At 39.9% G+C, this 22,959-nt stretch overlaps 1 protein-coding gene across 1 annotated transcript in view; it reads right to left on the bottom strand.

Moving 5' to 3' along the window:
* Positions 1-1,262: 1,262 nt before the first annotated feature.
* Positions 1,263-22,959, bottom strand: part of PPM1E (protein phosphatase, Mg2+/Mn2+ dependent 1E) — a 277,779-nt gene continuing 256,082 nt past the window's right edge. Inside the window, exons 3-7 of the mRNA XM_007947853.1 lie at positions 15,078-15,277; positions 11,164-11,352; positions 8,654-8,797; positions 8,320-8,413; positions 1,263-2,314 (exon numbers count right to left, since the gene is read on the bottom strand). Coding sequence (XP_007946044.1) covers positions 1,263-2,314; positions 8,320-8,413; positions 8,654-8,797; positions 11,164-11,352; positions 15,078-15,277 — 1,679 coding nt within the window. The remainder of the gene's footprint in view (positions 2,315-8,319; positions 8,414-8,653; positions 8,798-11,163; positions 11,353-15,077; positions 15,278-22,959) is intronic.

Below are 22,959 nucleotides of genomic sequence, written 5' to 3'. Positions count from 1 at the left end.
AGTAATCTGCACATTCTCCTTGGCCTGTGGCCTCTGGGCTCACTTTGTTGTTGTTATGTGCTGTAAAGTCAGACCCGACTCATAGCAACCCCTCCTTGGGTTTCCAAAGTGGTATCACTATGGAAGTAGATTGCCCCAACCTTCCTTCCGAGGAGTGGCTGGTGGGTTTGAACTACCAGCCTTCTGGTTAGCAGTCAAGTACCTTGGACACTATGCTACCAGAGCTCCTGGGCTCACTTTAGGCAGTACGTTCAGCCTCTCTCACACCTATTATTTCACTTCTTTGGGGGGAAACTAGCATTTTTCATTTCATAGTAGTACGTGTCTTCGCTGACTGTCAAAAAAAAAGGGGGGGGGGCGGACAGAGCAGAAACAATAGAAATGCAATTTGATTTTCTTTTTAAATTGTAAATTGATTCTAGTATATTTGTACCTGACGTCATCTCCAGTAAGCTACTCTGTTTATTTTCCTGAGATGAAGGTACAGTAAAAAATATATTAGCATCATAGATTAAAACCAGTTGACAGCAGTCTCCTAAAATGACAAATAATAAAAATTCCACCCAAAGCACCAAAATAGGTTATGAGACTTCCAAATAACTAGAGCCCTAGGAAATATATATTTTTTTTAATTAAAAAAATTCTCATAATTCATCTGTTACAGAAAAAAAATTAAAACTTTGTGAGTATATACTGCCCCACAAGTCTGAGATTATGACATTTTCACTGGTTTTCCACTTTCATTGTTACCAGTTTCTGTTTTCATTGTTTATATGGCTTTTAGTCTTTTACCTATCCAAAAAGGGGGGGGGGTGGTTGGAGTTCCTTCACTGTCCCCAGGCTTTTAGGGAATATATTTCCTGACTAAATTTAATTCTGCATTAAGTCCATAGATAGCATAGGCACATCAGACCAGATTTCAACGTGTTGAAGTTTCAACACGCTATATCCTGACTTGGATAAGCTAACTCACAAGCTTCCACTAGTGACGTGAAAGGGGTGTGCTGGAGGAGGGAGGGTGCATGTAGGTGTGGAGACACAACACAGGGAACTGTTGTATAATTTTGGTAGTGAAATCGCCAATAGTTTTTTAAATCGAAAACAGTGTACTTTGAGTTTCCTAGAGATCTATTTACAAATAAGGATTGAGCCATCTATGGATTCATAATGAAGCACGTATGTTTCAGTAATGTCTACCTTGTTTCTACTCTGATAGTGTTTTCACTGGGGAGAGCTGGCTAGCCTACTTTAAGGAGAAAGTGTTATATTTTATAGCTCCAGGGAAGATCAGAGTGTGGAATATCATCATTCTCTCTGAGCTTCATCATGCTCTCACTACATCCTTTCCAGATGTTCTGCCTCCATGGCAGAGAACTTCTTAACATCCTCTCTCTCTTCCCACTTCGAGTAAGTGAGGACAGGCTAGTGCCTGTTTTGTGGGAAAGCTCCCAAACAGAGAGAAATGAATAAAACTGTGCATTAAACCTGAAACCGAGCCGCCTCTTTGAGTAATGGTGGCGTAAATGAGACAATCTAGAAACTCCCAGGGTTTTGAACTGTTCATTTTCCAACCTAGAACAGACAGGAGATGAGCTCTCCGTTCTGTGTATCTGCTGCCCTGTTGAACCCAGATTAAAAGAAGTGGGAAACTCTCCAGCATCACTCCATTCAGGCAATGATGATTGAACTGATATTTTCTCCATCATTAGCTCATTAATAAGATTTGCTTTCTTTGGTACAACAGGACCAAACATCTCAACTGGTGGCAAAAACTGAGCGCTGTGAGGTTTGCTTGCTTCTATCTGTGTGAGATCTAGGTAGCCTGGATCTTCCAGCACGTTGATTTGGGACCCTGGGCTCAGGCTAGTTCTATCAGTGAATGAATCCACACGCCCATCATAGCCTAGATCGGCTGGTGCTGAGCACTGGTGCTGAGGCCAAGGGCGTTTGCATTCTCCATGATTTTCCTTATCATCCCCACCATCTTCTTGCCCTCCTTGAAAAGAGTTCTCTGTCCAATCTGATTCCTCACTAACATTTACAGCTTTGTTCATGTCCCTCAGGAATACCACAATAACAGTGATGTTATCACTTGACCCAGCATCACGAGCTGATGCCACTAATTTATGGGCAACCATGCTGCTGTCTCCGTTATTCTCCTTTAAGTGGTCAGACACAACTTTCACTGCCTCATCTGGGTTCACAGTGTCATAGAAGCCATCACAGGCCAGAATGAGGTAGTCTTCAGTCCCATCCAAAACAGTAGAGGCAGAGTCTGCATCCCCGCAGATGTATGGCTTATGTTCAGCATCTCCTGTGTGAATCAGAAAGTAGGGAGATCACAGGTGAGCGTTTTTGCTTACCTTGCTTGCTAAGAATGTCTATAGCCAGCGTCATGACTCTGATCACGTTATATAAATTTACTGGAAAGAACTTATAAATTAGCTTTACAAATTCCCTGTTAATCAGATACTGCTTACTCCTTCCTCAGCTGAATAATCACCAGTCACTGGGCAGAACTCTATTGAGCTTAGATTCTAAATCTCGTGTGTCTAGCTATGCTTTTAGGCTTAGCTGAGCATGACAACAAATAATCAAATCTAAATTTGTTGCTGTCCTGGGAAATTCAGTCCTACGTAGGAAGATTTTGTTGATTTAGTAGATCTGGTTTTTTTACTGATGGTGAGGGTTTGATTGAATTGATTTTTGAGGACAAGTCCACACTGAAGACACAAAACGAAGTTCTGATCATTCACTTCAGTAAACAATTTATATTCTGTCCTTGTTTAGAAATCAATAGCTTCATGCTATTGAAGGTTTGAGTTACAAGGGACTGGGGAAGAAAAAATCAATTCCAACTCTCTCAAGCCAGGAAAAGTCATAGCTGATTCAAGGTCTCATGTGGAGGAACTGGAGAAGGCAGGGCTCTTGGTCCTCAATACACTTGCTTTCTGCTTTTTAATGCTGTTTTACTTGTAACTTCTAGAGGACAGACAGAAAATGTATGTCCATTTTCTCCTTCATGGACCACAATTTTCTTCTTGCTTTTTTTTTCTTGTCTCTGATCACATCCTCTGTCTTCACTGCTGCTGTTCATTAAGCCCCCCCCCCACACACACACACACTTAAAATTAACTGTGAGACCCTCAGGGCCCTATTGGACTTTTATTTCTCTCTTTCCTTGATTCACTCATCCTCTCAGAATGGCACTGGATCTAGGCCTTAAAGATAAGTCAACTATGCTAGGAAGAGAAGGGCCTCAGGTGAGGGAACAACATAAGCAAAGACACAGGAAACTGTAGTATGTTAGAGAGTAATGTGGCCAGAGTGCACGGTACTTAGAGTGGAAAGGATTGGAGACTTTGGGCCCACCCTAAGCCAGGTTTCTATCACCTATTGAGAAAATTGATAATCTACAGTGTGTTTTAGAACTTTCAGATCCAGGGCACTTAAAGATCCATTTACTGTTTTCCCTTAAGTACTTGGAGAGGGCCTAGCAAAAGGATCCTTAGCCTACTGGCAACCAGATAGCCAAGAACCACAACAAAGGAACAGCTGTTCACTTCGTTCATTTCGTTCCATCAAAACAGTATACTGAGATTAGGGTATCCATCAGGGGAGGGAGGGAGGGGGAGAGAGAGAGAGAGAGTTGTGTATACATACATACACACAAAGTGTTTTATCATTTGTAAAATAATGGCATACAGCTTAGTGATTAAGGGGCCAGCATTTAGATCAGACTGCCTGGGTCCAATTCCCAGCTCCTTCACTTGCTACATAACCCTCATCAATTACTGCCTTTTCCATTGCAATAGAATTAAACTGTTTGATAGGGGAAGATAAAATGAAGATAAATATACATATGTAAGTGACGTTATTTTTAGTATCTGTTATAGGGTTATCTTCTACCCACGTAAGGTTTCTCTCCAACGTTTTACATCCCTGTTTAATCCTCTGAAAGCCTGATGGGAACCTGTGGACAGCTCTGCTAGAACCACAGCAGGCCCGCCCACAAGCCTATCCAGCAAGTTGATGGGATACCCAGAAAAGCAGATAGCTTTTTAATATAATTACCTGGGTTATTATTAATCTATCAGGTAAGAAATTACTCTTTTGACCCTATAAATTCTCAGCTTTTCTCCTTCCATTCTCAAACCCAGAATCCTCTTGTCCCTACCTAGGGTCTTCATTCATTATTTCTACAGCAGCCAGAACTTACTTTCTCAAGTGTGGTTTTGATACCATCAACTTCACTTCTACACTTTGATGTGTCCCAGTGCTTGGCAGCCAATTAAAATGTCCAATCATGGGATCAGTGACCCCACCAATTCCTTTTATTCACTTTCCCTATCCCCTACTCTACCTGACTGTATCATCATCATTATTATTTTCTGAATTCCAGCTCTAAAAATAAATGTGATCTGAGTCATACTGTTCCCAAAAATCTTGTTTTAGTGCTTCAATTAAAAGGCTACTGCAACTGTTAGTTTGGAACAGAACATACAAAGATTTGCACACAGAAAATGCTGCCAAAATTCTGGCTTTTCACCTGCTCTGCTGTTGGGTGTCAGATTCATGACATTTCGCCCCCAAATTTGGTAGGAGGGCATGAACATCCATTTCATGACAGAAATGGCAACATCCTTTTGTCTTCAGCCTCCTCTCTCCATATGCTAGGAATCATATTATGCTTTTGTCAGCTTTGGATCATAAATCTGAGGGGCTCATGGGAAGAAACAGTTGAAAAGCTTTGCATTTTTAAAGCTTCAAGTGTCATTTATTTCCTAAGTGGAATTGCACTGTGCTCAGGAGTCCTTGTTCTTGTCCCTATTTAGCCGCCGATTTTGCTCTATGTATTTTCCAAGTCTTTTTGACATTCAGTTCCCTCAACAAATTAAACTACTTGGATTTGGTTAAGACAGCCTGATTTCTAACTTTAAAGAGGACAGAGTTTCCCCACATTGGGTTTCTGTTTGAACCTGTAGAGATTCACCTGTATCAGCTGCCCTTTTCTCAGAGGAAGCAGTGTCCTTGTCCTGTCTTGAAGCCACCCGCACTGTTGGGCCTGTATTCCCAGGACCAGCTTCTCTACTCTCTCTTCATTTTCTTCCCTCCTTGCTCTCTTTTATCTTACAGATATGCTCAGATCTAAAATCGCCTCATCCTAGAAACAATAAAAGCAAGCCTTGCCCAAATCCACTCTTCCCTTGAGCTACTATACTATTTCTCTCTTCCCTTTCACCAATCAACTACCCAAGAAATGAAATCTACATACAGGTTATTGGCCACTTTCCCTCACCTATGTTTTCTATCTACTGATGTAAAACATTTCTTTCAAATGTCACCAATCATCTCCTGATTTAAAATCCTGTGTCACTTTTTTACCCACATCATAGCCTTGGCAGAACTTGACACTGCTGATTCTGGAAAACATTCTTTCTTTATGATACCCACCATCACTTCCTAGTTCTCTTCACTGGCTCCTTCACGTAATCCTAGGAAACACCTGACAATCATCATGTGCTAAGACTACCAGGCACAGTTCTGTGTTGCTGCATGTATGAGCCCATTTGATACTCACAGAAATTCCAGGGATTAGGCACTATTATTATTCCCACTTTACAAAGGCACAGATAGATACAAAGAAGTTAAGTAAATTTTCAAGGCCCACAGCTTGTAAAGTGACAGAAACAGAATCTCAACCGAAGGACTCCACTATCATCTTCTACCTTAAATAATGGATCCCATCCTTGGCCTTGCCTCACATGACCTGTTTTGCCTGGGCTATATCATCCATGCCTGTAGTTTCAACTACTATACATATATCACTTCACAGCTTGCTAATATTGCCAAAATAAGATGCGTTCCAAAATCTCTTATCTCCAACTCTGCTAAGCTCCAGATCTGTATTTCCAACTACATGTAAGTTGTTGCTTCCAAGACATCCCACAGATCCCTAGAATATACAATATGTCCAAACTGAACTCCTTGTCTGCCCTCCTCTCCATCCCCCAAACTACTCCTTTATTACAAATGCCTTTCTCATCTTCCCAGCCAACACATGATTAGTTATGTTTAGTTTCTGTGATTAGAAGTTAGCCTTCCCCATCTCCCCCAACCTGTCGATTTCTGTCGTGGCAGGTTATACACTCTCAGTTACAGTCTCCTGAGTGATTGCCCATTCAGGCCCTTTATACTCTAGTCAGACCGTCCCTGCACGTATCTTTATGAACACAAATCTGATCATGTGGCCCCTCTGCTCTACTTGTGGTTAGCAGCCGACCAGTCAGCCCCCGATTCATGGTCACCCCATGTATTACAGAGTAGAACTGCTCGTTAGTTTTTCTGGCTTTAACCTTTACAGAATGTTTCGCAGGCCTTTCTTCAGCCTGCAGGACTTAGTCTTGCAAATAAGACCTTTCATTATCTGGTGCCAACACCTTGAATTTCTCACCACTTCGTCCTCTGCTCCACCCTCCAGTACTTGTTGCTGTTCCCAAACATTCCAAGCCCTTTTCAGCCCCCACATCTGGACATCACTGTGACTGGAATTTCCTTCAATCAACAGTGTGCTTCACATTGAACTAAAGTCACTTAGGTGGTGAAGTTCCCCTATCTCTCTTACTGAAGGACATGCTTCCCCTGTTTCAATTTTTCCTTGTCTGTGCTGTATTTTTAGACACCAGAAAAAGCAAGTACCCTCTAGTAAGCTGGTTCAATAACTAGTATGAAAGATAGCCCTCGGCACTGACAAAGACTTCCAGGTAAGATCAAGAGGAAGAGGACTTTGGTGTTAAAAAAAATCGTTCTATGCAGGTGTATTTTAGAAGGGACAAAGTTCCCTTTTGGGCCTTATTACAAAGTTCCTAATAACTCCCTTGGCCTAAGGTAAAGCTGACTCTCAGTGTTTCAGGAGGTATTTGTAGAATCCTGTAGAACCTTCTTGCTTTCTCTCTCTCTTTCAGCCTTCTGCTGCTCATATCTGGGCCACTTCACAGCTGGCCAGCACCTTCCCAACGAGTGGGAAGGACTCAAATCCGTGGTGAAACTAAATCCAGCCTTTAAGAGTTTGTTAATGTTCTGGAATATTTTGCTAATGGTAAATTATATTTGGAGATTAGATGAAAATTCCATTTATCCATGTTACCCCTGTATCCATTTACTTCATTTTTTAGTGAGGGAGGGATTAAGAACTACAGTATATATGCATATCGCCCATATAGACACATATACTGGTTTATTCTTTTTAAAAAATCAGTAAGTGAAACTAAGCCATGAGGCCTAAAACAGTAAAGCCAGAGTCCAATGAGACAAAGGCAGAAATGTCCTATAGCCCAATCTTTGAATTCATACCCTTGCATTTAGTACTTATTGCTGCACAATCACCTTAGCTGTTTTAAACCATTTCATTGACTTTCCCTTTGTTTTGAAGGATTTAGGTCCCTTGGAGATGGGTTCTCGGAAACCCCAGGGTTATGTGACAATTGACTGTTGAGTTGCTCCTGGCTCATAGCGATGCCATAGGACAGAGTAGAAATGCCCCAGAGGGCATGTCATTGCTGTCATCTTTACTGAAGCAGGTCAGTAGGTCCTTCTCCCACAGAGCTGCTAGGTGGGTTCAAACTGCCAACCTTTTGGTTAGCAATCAAGTGCTTATCCACTGCACCACCAAGACTCCTTAATTGCTAATATCATGTATAGAGAAAATAGTTTTCATCTGAAAAGCAAAACACTTTTTCTGTGAATTTATTCTCTGTCATTTGTATCCTTTTAAATTTCATTTAAAAAGTTTAAAGATATAACCAAGGTAAAATATAGAGGGGGCATTACATTCCCTGGGAAATGCCAATTGAAGCTAATCATGACCCAAAGTAGAATGAAATGAGGGCGACTGTGGTTTTAAGCAGATTTGTGTGCCAGAGACTGAAGGCTTCTGTTGTTTGTCAGAGCCACTGGCTGGTGCAGTTACCAGCTGAGCCTTCTGGGCAGAAAGGCTGAGGCTCAAGTCTACCCAGAGGGGCCTCAGAAGGTCTGATGACTTCCAAAATCTGTCACGGAAGGAGCTGTGAGAGGCACAGTTCCACTCTGACCCACACGGGGTCACCGTGAGGTGGCAACTTGATGGCAACTACTAATAATAACCAAAAAACTAAATTAGTTAAATAATTAAAAGAGGCATTCTTTGTTATTTTTTAAAATAATGAACATTCTATAATATAAATTATCATTTTATGTTCCTTTGTGCTATCAGAGTTCTTACAATATAGTGAGCTAGAAGAGGGCAGTTTGGAGAAACAAAAATTAATTTGTTTTTCCTACCAATAGCTCTGGAGACCGACAGACTTCCATTCACCCTCCAGGCACCAAACCAGACTACACAACCTCCAAGGGCCTCGATTCGCTGCTTTTCATCCTAAACAGCAATGCAATAAAAAGAAGCAAATAACTGGAATCAGGGTTTATTCATCTTCTTTACAGTAAATTGTAGGTACAGTACTCAACAACTTCCTGGAAAGGTTTTCTGTATTTTTCATTTGGAAGGTGGGGACAGTTGCTGAGATAATAGTGATAATTATAATAATTGAGTTAATCCTAACAGATAACTAGAAAACTGCCTTTATGGCATGTGCCCCATAGGACAGACCATACTTACCTCTCTGTCTGGTTTGTGTGGCTTCATTAGTTCAACAGCTTGGCCCTTTCTCACAAGCATAACCTGGGAGTCACCTACCCAGGCCACATGGAGCATGTTGCCTCTGATAAAAGTCACCACTCCTGTGGTCCCACATCTTAAGCTCTGAAAATAGTTTAGATAGAGTAAGTGAAAATAAACAGACACCAAATTCTCATTTAAAAGCAATTTATAGTTAATAAAAACTCTTCAGTCGGGAATTAGACTATTAATAATGCAATTTCACAAGCAGCAATTCCTATTTTTCAATGCATGTATGATTTTATGCACCTGATCTACAAGGTATGTGAGGCAGGGAGGATTATCAACTCCATTCTACATACATATGAGAAAAATATGGCAGGTTATATGATTAGCACATAAACATAACTGAAGTTGTTTTTCCCCCTAGGCCAATGCTAAATCCACTTTGTCAGTCCTTAAAGACCGTGTCTGGTCTCTGTTTCGTTACTGACCTACTATCTGGTCAGGAGGAAATCATAGCTTTAGAAAACAATATAATAAAAAGCCTCTAGTTGATATAGAACAAATCAGCATCTGATGCTGAGGGTTGATATAGAACAAATCAGCTCTGATGCTGAGGGTATTAAGAGCCAAGAGACAGCATACATTCCCTGGAGTGCTATGATGCTTCTAACCTTTGTAAAAACTCCTTTCTACAATATTTTTAGAGGCCTTTGCCTTTTGAAACTGCACAAAGGACTAACAGCCTCAAATTTCACTGCAAAAGCTCAGTACCACTGGACTTAAAGTTCTTGATACTACTGTACTAACTCTACTAAAATGACATCTCCATTTCACATGAGTCACCACCAATGATCATGACTTTCTGTTACTAAGGACCTGGCCTAAATTAGAACCAGTGCGTCAAGGGTGGTAACAGGCCCCTAGGGAGAAAAACAACTTCTCATTTTCCCTATATGGGGAAAGTTTGTTATAAATCCTCACCCACCAATAAAATGTCTTCCCACACAGAACATTCAAAAACTCAGCCCCCTGGAATACGTGATAAAGACACTTCGGTGCATATGCCCTAGAGAGAACAGGAGGCAGGGCTGCCTTCCCAACAGGACTAGCTACTTGCTTCCCAGCAGTTGGCAGCTCAGGGAAGCAAAAGGAGGAGAAAAGTAACTGTTGAGACAAACCCAGATTGTTTTAAGATTGCAGAGAACTATTGGCAGAACTGAGCGACCACGATCATAGACAAAGCAAATGAAATTAACATAGTCAAAAAAGGTCATAATGTTGAGGATGCAGAGAAAAGGGAGTAGGACAGAGGATTGAAGAAGTGACTCAGTTTTCACGTTGGTGATTACAGAGCATATATCGGCCAGGTGGTGCCCTCATTCGCGAGGATGAGAGGCAGCACCTCCAACATGAGCCAAGCAGAGTTTGCCCTCAGAGACTCTGGGAGGTCTGAAGGTCAAGAACTCTGTTTTATGTCCAGCCCCACCTCTATGTGTGGACGCTAGTGGTTACTGCCATGAGATATGTATATTAATCTAAACTTGGAACCCAAAAGGAAAAAAAAATCGCATAGACTATTTCCCTTGCTTAGTCTCAAAGAGTTCTGACTTCCTGTTTCATTAATCTCAAGGTCCACTACTGCTCTGTAGCCTAGCCATGAGATCAGAGAAATGGATGAAATAATCGCCCTGTTTTCCAAGTCCATTTCAACAAGAGTTAATGTTTAAGTCATAGAGGAAGAGTCTTATATTCTCTATGTATATAAAATGCTATAATTACTTTTTAAATTTTTTAATTATTTTCTTTCTATTGGTCCCCAGTTAAAAATCTAATAATGTACAGTACTGTAGTTAATTATATACCAATACCCAGAATGATTAATTAAAATCTTTCTTTTAGGTCTTTATACAGAGCCCCTGTCATTCTTTCTGAGTGGGAAATTTAGCTCTGATTAACCTTAGCAGTATAACACAGGAGCTCTGAATTTTCTTCCTATTAAAGAGAAAATCAGTTCAAGGATCATTTAAAGATTCATCCTCTCCAATCAAAATTTCCCTCTAGAGATGCACAGCAAAACACTGCCTACCCATTTAGAACCAGATGTATGGGGGTAATCCCAGCTTTGCTTTCCTTTGTAGACCATTGTTTTAATCACCATATCCAGTTCTTGTCAGCAAGAGTCAGCTCAGAGAGATGGTCCTGGTGGGAGCCTGACAGGCAATGGTGAATAAGAAAGAGAAAACTCACCTGCCAAATCTAACAAAGGAGACTTTCTAGAAAATTACAGCTTGAGAGTTTCTATACAGTACACCATGGTCCCCGACTAAAACTACTGTTCCTGAGAAGAGACTTAGAATTACAACTGAATCCAATACTGTGAGCTAATAATGCAGTTTGGAAGACAACTTTAAAGAACACCTTCCCAAAAAGAAAAAATCCAAAATAGCCTTAAAACTATAGACCAAGTTCAGCTAGGCAAATGTGTTTATGAGAAAACAGCATACCTCTCTGGCTGCTTTCTGCACAAACCGCTCATCAGTGACCCGGAAGGCCCGACACAGGGCCTCAGCAGGATCATGGGGGAACATCTCCTGACGGACTAAATTAACGTGGAGGTGAATGGAGGCATAGATAGCAGCATCCACTCCACCATGGCCATCAAACACTGCAAAGTAAGCTTGTTCTTCTTGGTCCTGTCAACAGAAACACAGCAAATGGTAAATGGAGTTAGGTAGAACATGACTGAAATGAGCCAGTCCCCTGGAAACACTGTTCCCCACCCTCTTCCACTGCCTTTGCCACCCAGATGATGAGAGTAACGTTTCCTTTTTCAGATCAACTGCTGAATGCCTGCAATATGAGGGCATCTGTGTTTGCACATCAGAACACATCATGCCCAATTAGCTCAGGCTGAAGTACCCTCTCTGTGTGAAAGCTGTTGTCTTGTGCCATGGAAACCATCAACGTATATTTGTTTCAAAATTGCCATTACAAGTGGTGGAGGAGGGGGAAGAAAAGAGAAGGTATGAGGAAGCACGAGCAAAACTGTTCTGGGTTGAGTACTTTTTCCAAAATGCAAGTACTTTAATAATAAAATTAGAATTCGAGAACAATGGAAAAAAACTTGCCTTCCAGCACAAGGCCAATTATATTCAAGTTGTTTAAAATACATAAAGGTATGAAAGCACACACATACTTCCAAACTATAATACCTCCTTCATAAACCATTCATGGTCACATTGAATTCTCACCATAAGTAGCACAGAGTATAGCTAACTAGTTGAGCTCTGGTGGTGTGATGCCTAAGGCATTTGACTGCTAACCAGAAGGTTGGCAGTTCAAACCCACCAGCTGCTAAGCAAAAGGAAGATGGGGCAATCTACTTCTGTAAAGATTTACCACCTTGGAAACCCAAAGGGGGTTGCTATGAGTCAGAATTGACTCTATAGCAGTGAGTTTGGTTTTTTGGGTATAGCTAACTAGTTAACCAAACCTGAACTACATCAGATGTTGGAATGCCCTATGTGGTAGACATTTTGTCTCACGTCATGATCCAAGATTTAGCTTCATACTTCCTTGTCCATCCACTGCCTGAAGTTCAAAGGCAACTACTAGAGGAGGGACTTCCTAGCCTGTGCTTTGTCTTGACAAAGGAGTCCCAATCATAACATTATATTTAAACTATCAAGTAGTTACTGAAGTGTTTAACTATCAGATCTATCTCACTTAGGAGATGCGATCCACTGACTGCTCACTGAGTCTGGGCTCCTATTAGGCAGCAGTATGCAATTAGTTTTATTTGCATGTCTTTTTAATTTTTAAAAAATTTTTTTATTTGGAGGGTGCACTCCAAATAAAGTGCACCAAGGGGTGCACTTTGATTCTTAAGCAAATCACACCATTTTCATGTGCCTGTTTTCTCATCTAGGTAGGGATGACATGCTATCTCACAGGGGATTAGAAGGACTACTAAAACAACAGGTACACCTATGTTTTGAAATAGTTCTTTAAAAGACTATACAATATTTACATAAGTATTCAATATAAATTTCCATAGAGTAATGACAGCACCCAAATATAACGAAGTCTATACCTAATAAAAGGAATCCTGATGTCACAACAGTTAAGCGCTTGGCTACTAACCAAAAAGAGATTTCAAACCCACTCCGAGACTGCAGGAGAAAAATGTGGCGATATGCTCCCATAAAGATTACAGCCTACAAAACCCTATGGGAAAGTCACTATAAGTGAAAATCAACACAATGGGACCTAACAACAATACCTAATACAGGCATTATAACTAAAATTAATTTTGCAATTTAATCAACACCATCTATAAAAGCTACTGAAGATTAACTAATTAAATGCAACTGTTTAGAGAGAAAGTCCTGGTATGGGGAAACTCTACTAAAGCAGTCCTCACATTTTTACACAATTTAGTTAGGCAAGATAAGGGTGAAAACTGAAAAACAGCATCACATCCAAGCAGATTTTAAATAAGTGAGCTAATGTAGGATCTTCACAAATAGGGAGTGGGCAATATTAGATTTGTGGGGGCAAGAAAATATAACTTAATACAAGATTGGTAGGGAGAGTATTAATATAGCAACAGACAGCAGAAAGGAGCCCAGGGGTCTCGAAAACTTAAAAATAACATTTACTGATTATTATTATTTTTAACTGATGATTTAAAGTAATTTATGTTTATTTGGGCTAATAGAGAAGTGTAAGAAGGGAAATAAATACCACCTATAATCCCACCATCCACAGAATAGCAACCATAGATAGATAGATAGACAGATAGATATAGATATACACACACACACACATATAATAAAATTAGGATCATCTTGTATATAAAATTTTATATCCTGCTTTCTGTCATTTATCGTATCATTAGCATTTTCCCATTATACATCTTAGAGTTATCATTTCCTTTATTTAATGATGTAACTAATTTCCGATTTTTATTCTAATTTTGTGTAAAACATTTGCCAAACAAAGCATATGTAAGACTTTTCTGCATTTCTATTTCCTTATAAAGAAGTATAAGTGAAATTACCAGATCAAAGGGCATGAAGTTTTACTACAGTTGCAAGTATGTATGATCAAATTGCTCTTAACACCTAGTGCGTTTTAGCAAGGTGCTCCTGAGTTAGGTCTCTGGGCTGATTTTGAAATGAAAAGGTAAAACAAAAACAGACCAAGTCAATAAATGGCAATGATGAGTAAAATCTTCAAGTGGGTGTACTAATAAAAGGATTTTTTATCACACAACAGCCTTTTGGGTTACATGTGCATGGGCCTGGTAACCTTTGGAAACAAAGGTATCAGCTGATCTATTTTTATAACATAAGCACCAATTATCAACCCACCATCATCACTGTTGATTAGATCTTGACGGCTAAAATTTAAATTTAGCTAACTAAAGGAAATGTTGTGCTTTGTAAAAAAACTACTAAGATGTAATTTTTAAGTTATAGACTTGAGTGAAGAAAAGAAGTAAGTGACAGGGAAAGGAAACAAACCTACCTCTGTTTTCATGAATATACTTAATAGAAAAAGCAGAGAAAGATAACAGTGAAAATGGTTATTAAACTGACAAGGCTCATATGGATCCAATTTGTCAGTCAGATCATGAAATGTAATTGGTAGCTACTTTCCTATCTCAGAAGGAGTTCTGGTACCATAGTTCCTAAGGTATCTGACTGCTAACCAGAAGGTTGGTGGTTCAAACCCACCACCCACTTCATGGAAGGAAGACTGGGCAATCTACTTCTGTAAAGATTTTCTGTCTTAGAAACCCAAAGAGGGTTGCTATGAGTCAGAATTGACTTGGTGGCAGTGAGTTTGGTTTGATTTGGTTTCCTATTTCAGAGACCAAGAATTTAAAAAAAAAAATCACATGAAATCAGAAAAAAACCGTTTCAGGCTCAAGCTCGTTATTTTATGTTTGTGTTTTGTGTTGCTTTAGCTACATTGTAATGGGAGAACTTAATAAGTACCGTTTCATTATATTATAGAGATAGTTTCTTTAAAAAATAGCTTTATTGAGATATAATAGTTTCCTTTTGCTTATTTTATAGAATAGCTCTGGAAGGTTACACAAGAAACTAACTTTCCTTGCAATGGAGGATGTAACTAGGTGTCTGGGACAGAAGAATATGCATTTTTCATTTCACTTTGATTTTCCAATTTTGAATCATGTGAACACATCACCTATTCACAATAAAATTTAAAATAAAGACTCATTTTCTGTTGTCTGACGTAAGCAAGTCTGTGCCACTCAGCCTTTAGCACTCCTCTACCCAATGACGTACACTATTAGAAATACGTTAGAAGTTCTCATTTTCTAGCAGGACCCTGAGGGATTCTGCTTTGTTTTTAAACTCACTGACTCTCTGGCAGTGCCCTTTACCTCTAGGTTGAAGAGCATATTAAAGTCAGGAATGCAGACATGTTTGTCCTCCATTTTCCTGCGCATGTTTTTGATGGCATGAATTGATGTCTCGTAATAGAGCTGGGGTCTCCTGCGAAGAGGGAAGTCTTTCACCCAGCTGCAGCAAATCTCGTGTAGTTTGCTGAAGACAGAACGGGCCAATTTCACTGTCTCAATCTCTGTGAAAGAAACACAGAAACCCCCAATGAAGAGCCTTGTAAAACTTGTCTGCTTGGTAAAGACAGAAGTAGGTTACCTTAGTCAAGCTCCTCTTTAATAGAAGAAATTCATCCTTTTCAAGAGAAATTAAATGCTGCTTCTGAAGAGAGAAAATGGTAGCTAAAATACAAGAAAAGTATCAGTTGGCACCTGCCACTAAGATATCCTTATGTTATGAGGAGAAAACCTCTGGCCAGAGCTGGATCTGTTCCCTTTTGGTTGGCTGCCATGGTTATCAACTGGAGCGCCAAGCTGCCTATGTTTAGAAGTATGACTGAAACATGAAAAATGATTAAACAGCTAATTGGAATATGGAAAGCCTATGAAAACAGATAATTTACAAGCTACAGGAAATAAAAAGAGTTTATCTTGATTGCCATTTGTTTTTGTCTCTTTCTTCCTGGCTCCTTCCTTTACCTCCAATTCTGTAACTCTTCTCTCTTCTCTAACTGATCATAATTTGGAACTGAATTAAATATTTCTATAAATTGATGTATATGTTTATTGAAGTTTTATGCTACTGGTCAGCAAGTTGAAACATTTCTGTTTCTCTAAGGACAAAAAAATCAGAAAGTATTTAAATTTCTCTCTATGTGTGACCCTGGATAGAAAAAAAAGGAGCAGTCAGAGAGCAACACTAATAGGATTCTTCCCCTAGAGTAGTGCGGCTATTATTTCACTTACTATGCAGAGCAGTAGCTGACTTCCAAGGCAGACTTTCATTCCTAAATTGGATGGACTGATCTGTAAGCCTTTTAAGCAACACTGACAGCAGGGGGGCTTGGAAATTATTGAAGAGATTGCATCTTACATCATATAGCCCTCCACTCAACCTGCAGCTACTGAAATAACCAAGGGGAGATGAGGTTTTCTCAGGCCAATATCACAGACATTCCTCCTACCGCCAATGTAAAAAATTTACAAATTGCAAAAAAAAAAAAATTTTTTTTTTTTACTTTAGTAAATGAAATATAACTTGACATCCTGAGGAAATATCTGCCAGATGGGCAATGGCTGCACATAACTCCTCCAATCTAGAATACAAATCTTAAATAAGAGAGACTATGTTCTAGAACAACCTAAGAACTTATATTCCCATGTTCTGTTTATTCCATGCCTTTGCCTTGATCTGTGACTACATTTACATATTTTCTTAATGAAAATTATTGGAGGAATAATTACATTTAGAGGGCTAATTGAAGGTTTTTGTTGTCCCCCCCGCCCATTAACCAAGATCAGGGTGGTAAGCCATGTTTTGTGGCTTTGTCTCCCTTAACATTTTTATATAATTGAGGATTAGGGGTATACTTGAAAGAGAAAAGTTCAAAGAGCAAATACATCCTGAAGAGGTGTGTAAATGAGGGAAACTGAGGCCAAAAGACAAGCCAACATTTTTGTTTTGAACAATTCCAGGTTTTTTTTTAATTACCAGCTGACAGAGACTCCCCCCTTTCTACCAACAGTTTCTCCTTGTATCACTCTAACTCACCTGGTCTCCAGAGCAGCATGGGCCCCCAAGTGCAACTCTGAGATGGATGTGTCCTATTTGACTCAATCACAACAGAAGATTTCAAGACAAGCGAATTCAGAACTTTGAGAGAGGAAAGGGTGGGGTGAAACAAATAACTGATACATTAGGTAGTTCCTGGATTCCAAGATCATAATAAAATCTTTTGTAGCACTCCTATATATTATTTTTTATTATTCAGACCTGCACTGGCCAAACACATAGCCACTAGCCAGAAGTGGCTGTTTAAACCAATTAAATGACATTTAAAATTTGGCTGCTTAGTTGCATTAGCTATATTTCAAGTACTCAATAACTATACGTGGCTACTGGCTTCCACATTGGGAAATACAGCTAGACCTGATAGGGCCTGGTGGGACCTCTGAGACTATGGCCCCTAGCTCCCCTTCAGGTCTGGAATGAACCCCACTCCTGTGGCTTCCAGCCAAACAAAAGACAGGCATATGAGGTGCTGAACATTTACATTAGGTAGATACTCCTTGGAGAGATCAATCATGGGAGAATAGAAGAGCTGTGTATGCATAGGGAGACAGTTCAGGGGGCAGGAGTGCATGGAGGGAAGGACACAGGGAAGAGGTAACTGGGGAGGAAGTGGGAAAACAGCTGTTGCATTGTGGGAAATTGCATCAATGTCATGAGACAAAGTATATGTGAACTGTTGTATGGAAAATGCATTTGCTTTGTAAACTTTCACCCAAATCACAATAAAAATTAAAATAAAACAAAACAATAAAGTATTAGACAGTTCCTTAAAAAAAAAAAAAAAAAAAAAAAAAGTACTGATAACTACTAGTAATTGGAATGGGAAAGGTGGAAGCAGAGAAGAAGCATCAGTAGTTGGAAAATACGGCCTTGGTGACAGAAATGACGCCAGAGGTCACATGATAGAATTTTGTGAGACCAATGACTTAGTCATTGCAAATACCTTTTTTTTTTTACCCCATAACAAAAAGGTGACTGCACAGTGGATCTTGCCAGGTAGAATACACAGGAATCAAACGGACTAGATATGTGGAAAGAGGCAATGAAGAAGCTCAATAGCCTCAGTCAAAACAAGGCAAGAAGTTGACTGTGGAAGAGATCATCAATTGCTCCTATGCAAGTTCAACTTAAAGCTGAAGAAAATTAAAACAAGTCCACGAGAGGCAAAATACGACCTTGAGTATATCCACCTGAATTTAGAGATCAGCTGAAGAATACATTTGACATAATGAACACCAGTGACCAAAAGACTAGATGGGTTCTGAGATGACAAGGAGAACATCACATGTGAAGAAAGCAAAAAGTCATTAAAAAGACAAGAAAGAAACAAAAGACCAAAACGGGTATCAGAAGAGGCTTTGAAACTAGCACTTGAATGGAGAGTAACTAAAGCAAATGGAACAAATGACAAGATAGAAGAGCTGAAAAGATTTCAAAGAGCAGCTCAAGAAGACAACGTAAAGTATTATAATGACATGTGCAAAGACCTGGAATTAGAAAACCAAAAGGGAAGAACATACTTGGCATTTTTCAAGCTAAAAGAACTGAACAAAAAATAATTCAAGCCTCAAGTTACAATACTGAAAGAGTCTATAAGCAAAGTAATGAATGATCCAGAAAGCATCAGAAGATGGAAGAAATACACAAAGTCACTGTATAAAAAAAGAATAGGTTGATGTTCAGCCATTTCAGGAGGTGTGTATGATCAAGAACCAATGGTATTGAAGGAAGAAATCCAAGGTGCACTGAAGGCATTGGCAAAAAACAAGGCTCCAGGAAACATCAGAATACTCATTGAGATGTTTCAACAAATGGATGCAATGCTGAAGGCCCTCACTCATTTATGCCAAGAAATTTGGAAGATAGCTACCTAGCCAACCAACTGGAAGAAATTGGTATTAGTGCCTATTCCAAAAAATATGATCCAGCAGAATGTGGAAATTACTGAACAATATCATTAATACCACACACAAGTAAAATTTTGCTGAAGATAATTCAAAAATGATTGCAGCAGTAAACTGACAGGGAACTTCCAGAAATCCAAGCTGGATTCCCAACAGGACATGGAATAAGGGATATCATTGCTGATACCAGATGGATCTTGGCTGAAAGCAAAGAACACCAGAAAGATGTTTACCTGTGTTTTATTGACTATGCAAAGTTAATCAACTGTGCGGATCATAACAAATTATGGGTAACATTGGGGAAAATGGGAATTCCAGAACACTTAATTATGCTAATGAAGGAGCTCTGGTAACCTAGTGCCTAAGGCATTTGACTGCTAACCAGAAGGTTGGTGGGCCAAACCCACCAGCCACTCCATGGAAGAAAGACTAGGAAATCTACTTATGTAAAGACTTACTGCCTCAGAAACCCAGTGGTGGTCCCTATGAGTAGGTTTATTTTTTAATTGTGCTCATGAGGAATGACCAAGAAGCTGTCTCTCAACAGAATCCAAGATAGTATTTCCACTTGCCTCACATGCAAGTGAAAGCTAGACAATGAACAAGGCAGACTAAAGAAGAATTAATGCCTTTGAATTGTGGTGTTCTTGAAGAATACTGAAAATACCATGGACTGCCAGAAAAATGAACAAATCTGTCTTGGAAGAAATGCAGTAGGAATGTTCCTTAGAAGTGAGAATGGCCAGATTTTGTCCCATTTACTTTGGTCATGTTGTCAGAAGCGACCAGTCCCAGGTCTGGAACTTTACCTGCTTGGTAAAGTAGAGGGTAAGTGAAAAAGAAGGAAGACCCTCAATACGATGGATTGACACAGTGGCTGCAACAATGAACTCAAGCACAGCAGGGATTGTGAGGCTGGCGCAGGACCATGCAGTGATTCATTCTGTTGTACACAGGATTACTTTGAGTTGGCACTGACTCGATGGCACCTAACAAGAAGAACTTCAAAGATGGCAGAATAGGCAGAGAAGCTACACAGACCCTCTTCAACAAAGAAAAGAAAAACCTATTGACAGAGATACAGAAGATAATCCTGGAGCCCTGAGCTTTGAAAGGAACTATACAGAAGTGGATTAGGCACCAACTAGTGGAAGAACCTGAATGAAAACAGTGAGTACACAGATGGATGGAGCTGCGGACTGTCAGCTACTCTGATGGGACCAACAGCCTGAATATTTCCAAGTGATACTGGGACCTGAGAACTGACCTCAAGATCAGCCCTGGTTGCCAAGGGCTGCAGGGACGACTAAGCTGGTGGCTGATGACTAGGAAGGGAAACAACAAAGAAGGAGACAACCTGAGCTATGGACTGTGGCTGTCTGGAGGGCACAGCCATTTTGATTATTTACAAGCAGTGGCTGTTTTAGATATTTAAAGTGACTGAGGCAGCAGTCATTTTGAATGTTTTCAAGAGGCAGCATTTTGGATATTTAAAATGACAGCATTCTCATTTGGATACCAGGGACCTAAGAATAGCCTCTGCTTGCCAAGGATGGCAGGGACATACAGGAGGCTGATAATGAGAAAGGAAAGGAGACAGGTGGTGAGTGTATAAGTGCTGCCAACTGGAGTAATAAAAGAGCACAGTACCCTGCTTACTTAGATAACATCCAAAGAAAACAAAAATCTTGGGTAAATCACTCCAACATAAAATCACCAATTAAATATAAACACAAAAACATCGCAATGTCTCAGATACAACAGATCATCATAGTCCACACAAAGAAGCAAGATAAAGCAGGAGAAACAAAGGACCAGGATACAGACCCAGAATGCATTCCTGAGGAAGAAGCAGCACTGGAACTCCCTGATAAGGAATTCAAAAGAATTATATTTAGGTACCTTCAGTAGACTGAGAGACAGATCAAGGAAAGCACTAACAAAATTTAGGAAAACACAGTTTTGAAAGACAATACAAAAACAAATGACAAAATAAATGAGAAATGATACAAAATCTACAGATAGAAATCCAAATTAATACTAAATTTTCAAAAATAGGTAATGTATTGAATGGGAAAAGGAGTTGAATTGAATCAAAGAAAGACAGAATTAGTGAGACTGAAGACAAATACCTCAGTACTTCTTTGGAAAAGTGTCAGTCAGAAAAAGATCAAAACAAAATGAACTAACCATAAAGTTCATGTGGGATACCATCAAAAAGAATAACCTATGTATAACTGGAATTTGACCGGTACTGAAGGAGAAAGTTGAAGCTGTAATGTAGGAACTGGCAAAGAACAAGGCTCCAGGAATTGTCAAAATACTCACTGAGATATTTCAACAAACAGATGCCCCACTGGAGGCACTCACTCAGTTATGCCAAGACATTTGGAACACAGCTACCTGGCCAACTGGAAGAGGTCGATATTTGTGCCTATTCCAGAGAGGTGATCCTACAGAATGTGGAAATCGTCAAAAAGTATCATTAATATCACGCGCAAGTAAGATCTTACTGAAGATAATTCAAAAATGGTTGCAGCAACATATTGACAGAGAACTTCCAGAGGTGCAAGCTGGATTCAGAAGAGGATGTGCAACAAGGGATATCATAGCTGCTGTCAGATGGATCTTGGCTCAAGGCAAAATACCAGAAAGATGTTTACTTGTATTTTATTCACTATGCAAAGGCATTCGATTGTGTGGATCATAACAAATCGTGGATAACATTGAGAAGAATGGGAATTCCAGAGGACTTGATTGTACTCATGAGGAACCTGTGCACTGATCAGGAGGCTGTCATTAGAACAGAACAAGAGGACACGGCATGGTTTAAAATCAAGAAGAGAGTGTGTCAGGGTTGTATCCTTTCACCATACTTATTCAATCTATATGCTGAGCAAATAATCCAAGAAGCTGGATGGACTACATGAAGAAAAACATGGCATCAAGATTAGAGGAAGAATCATTAACAACCTGTGATACACTGACAACACTACTTTGCTTGCTGAAAGCGAGGACGACTTGAGGTACTTACTGATGAAGATGGAAGAATACAGTCTGCAGTATGGATTATATCTCAATATAAAGAAAACAAAAATCCTCACAATAACTTATAAGTAGCATCACGATAATGGAGGAAAAACTGAGGTTGTCAAAGACTTCACATTGCTTGGTTCTACAATTGACGCTAATGGAAGCAGCAGTCAGGACATTAGATAACATATAGTACTGGGCAATTTGGCTGCAAAGAACCTCTTTCAAGTGCTGAGGAGCAAAGATGTCTCCTTCAGGACTAAGGTGTGCCTGACACAAGCCATGATATTTCCAATCGCCTCATATGCATGTGAGAGCTGGACAATGAATAAAGAAGAACGAAGAAGAGTTGATGCTTTTGAGTCATGGTGCTGGCGAAGAATACTGAAAGTACCATGGACTGCTAAAAGAACTAACAGATCTGTCCTGGAAGAAGTGCAGCCGAAATGCTCCTTGGAAGTGAGAATGGCCAGATTTCGTCTTATCTACTCTGGTCATGTTGTCAGAAGGGACCATTCCCTGAAGAAGGATGTCATGCTTGGTAAGGTGGAGGGTTGACGAAAGAGGAGAAGGCCTTTAACGAGGTGGACTGACACAGTGGCTCAAGTATAGCAAGGATCATGGAGCTGGCATGGGATCGGGAGATGATTCGTTCTGCTGTGCATGGGGTCGCTATGAGTCAGAAACGACTCGATGGCACATAACAACAACAACAATTGGAATTCCAGGACAGAAAGGCACAAATAAAACCACAGAGAAAACTGTCAAAGTTCGTTGGAAGGGAATTTCCCTGGTATGATGAAAGATGAGAATATATCCAAGAAGTCCAATGTACCCCAAACAGCATAGACCCCAAAAGAAAATCACTGAGATATACCATCATCAGACTCACCAAAACCAAAGACAAAGAATCCTGAAAGTAGCATGGGAAAAATGAACAGTTACCTACAGGAGGCAACCAATAAGACTAAGCTCATATTTCTTGGCAGAAACCATGCAGGCAAAAGGACAATGGGATGGTGCAGTGTAGTAAATTACTTTGTGTGGCTTTTCTACCCATAAATCTTTGTAAACTCCAAGGTGGAATTTGCTATGAGCAACTGAGGAGCTCCTGATTGCTGTAGGTGTCCACCTGGAGTATTTCTGTTGGGAGTGGCACAAAACAATGTTCTGGGAGGTGCCCACTCTCTCTCAG

Source organism: Orycteropus afer, unplaced genomic scaffold (assembly GCF_000298275.1).
Source record: "Orycteropus afer afer isolate SDZICR_OR568_19922 unplaced genomic scaffold, OryAfe1.0 scaffold00196, whole genome shotgun sequence".
Lineage (NCBI taxonomy): Eukaryota > Metazoa > Chordata > Mammalia > Tubulidentata > Orycteropodidae > Orycteropus > Orycteropus afer.
This window is presented reverse-complemented; position numbering and strand designations above follow the sequence as displayed.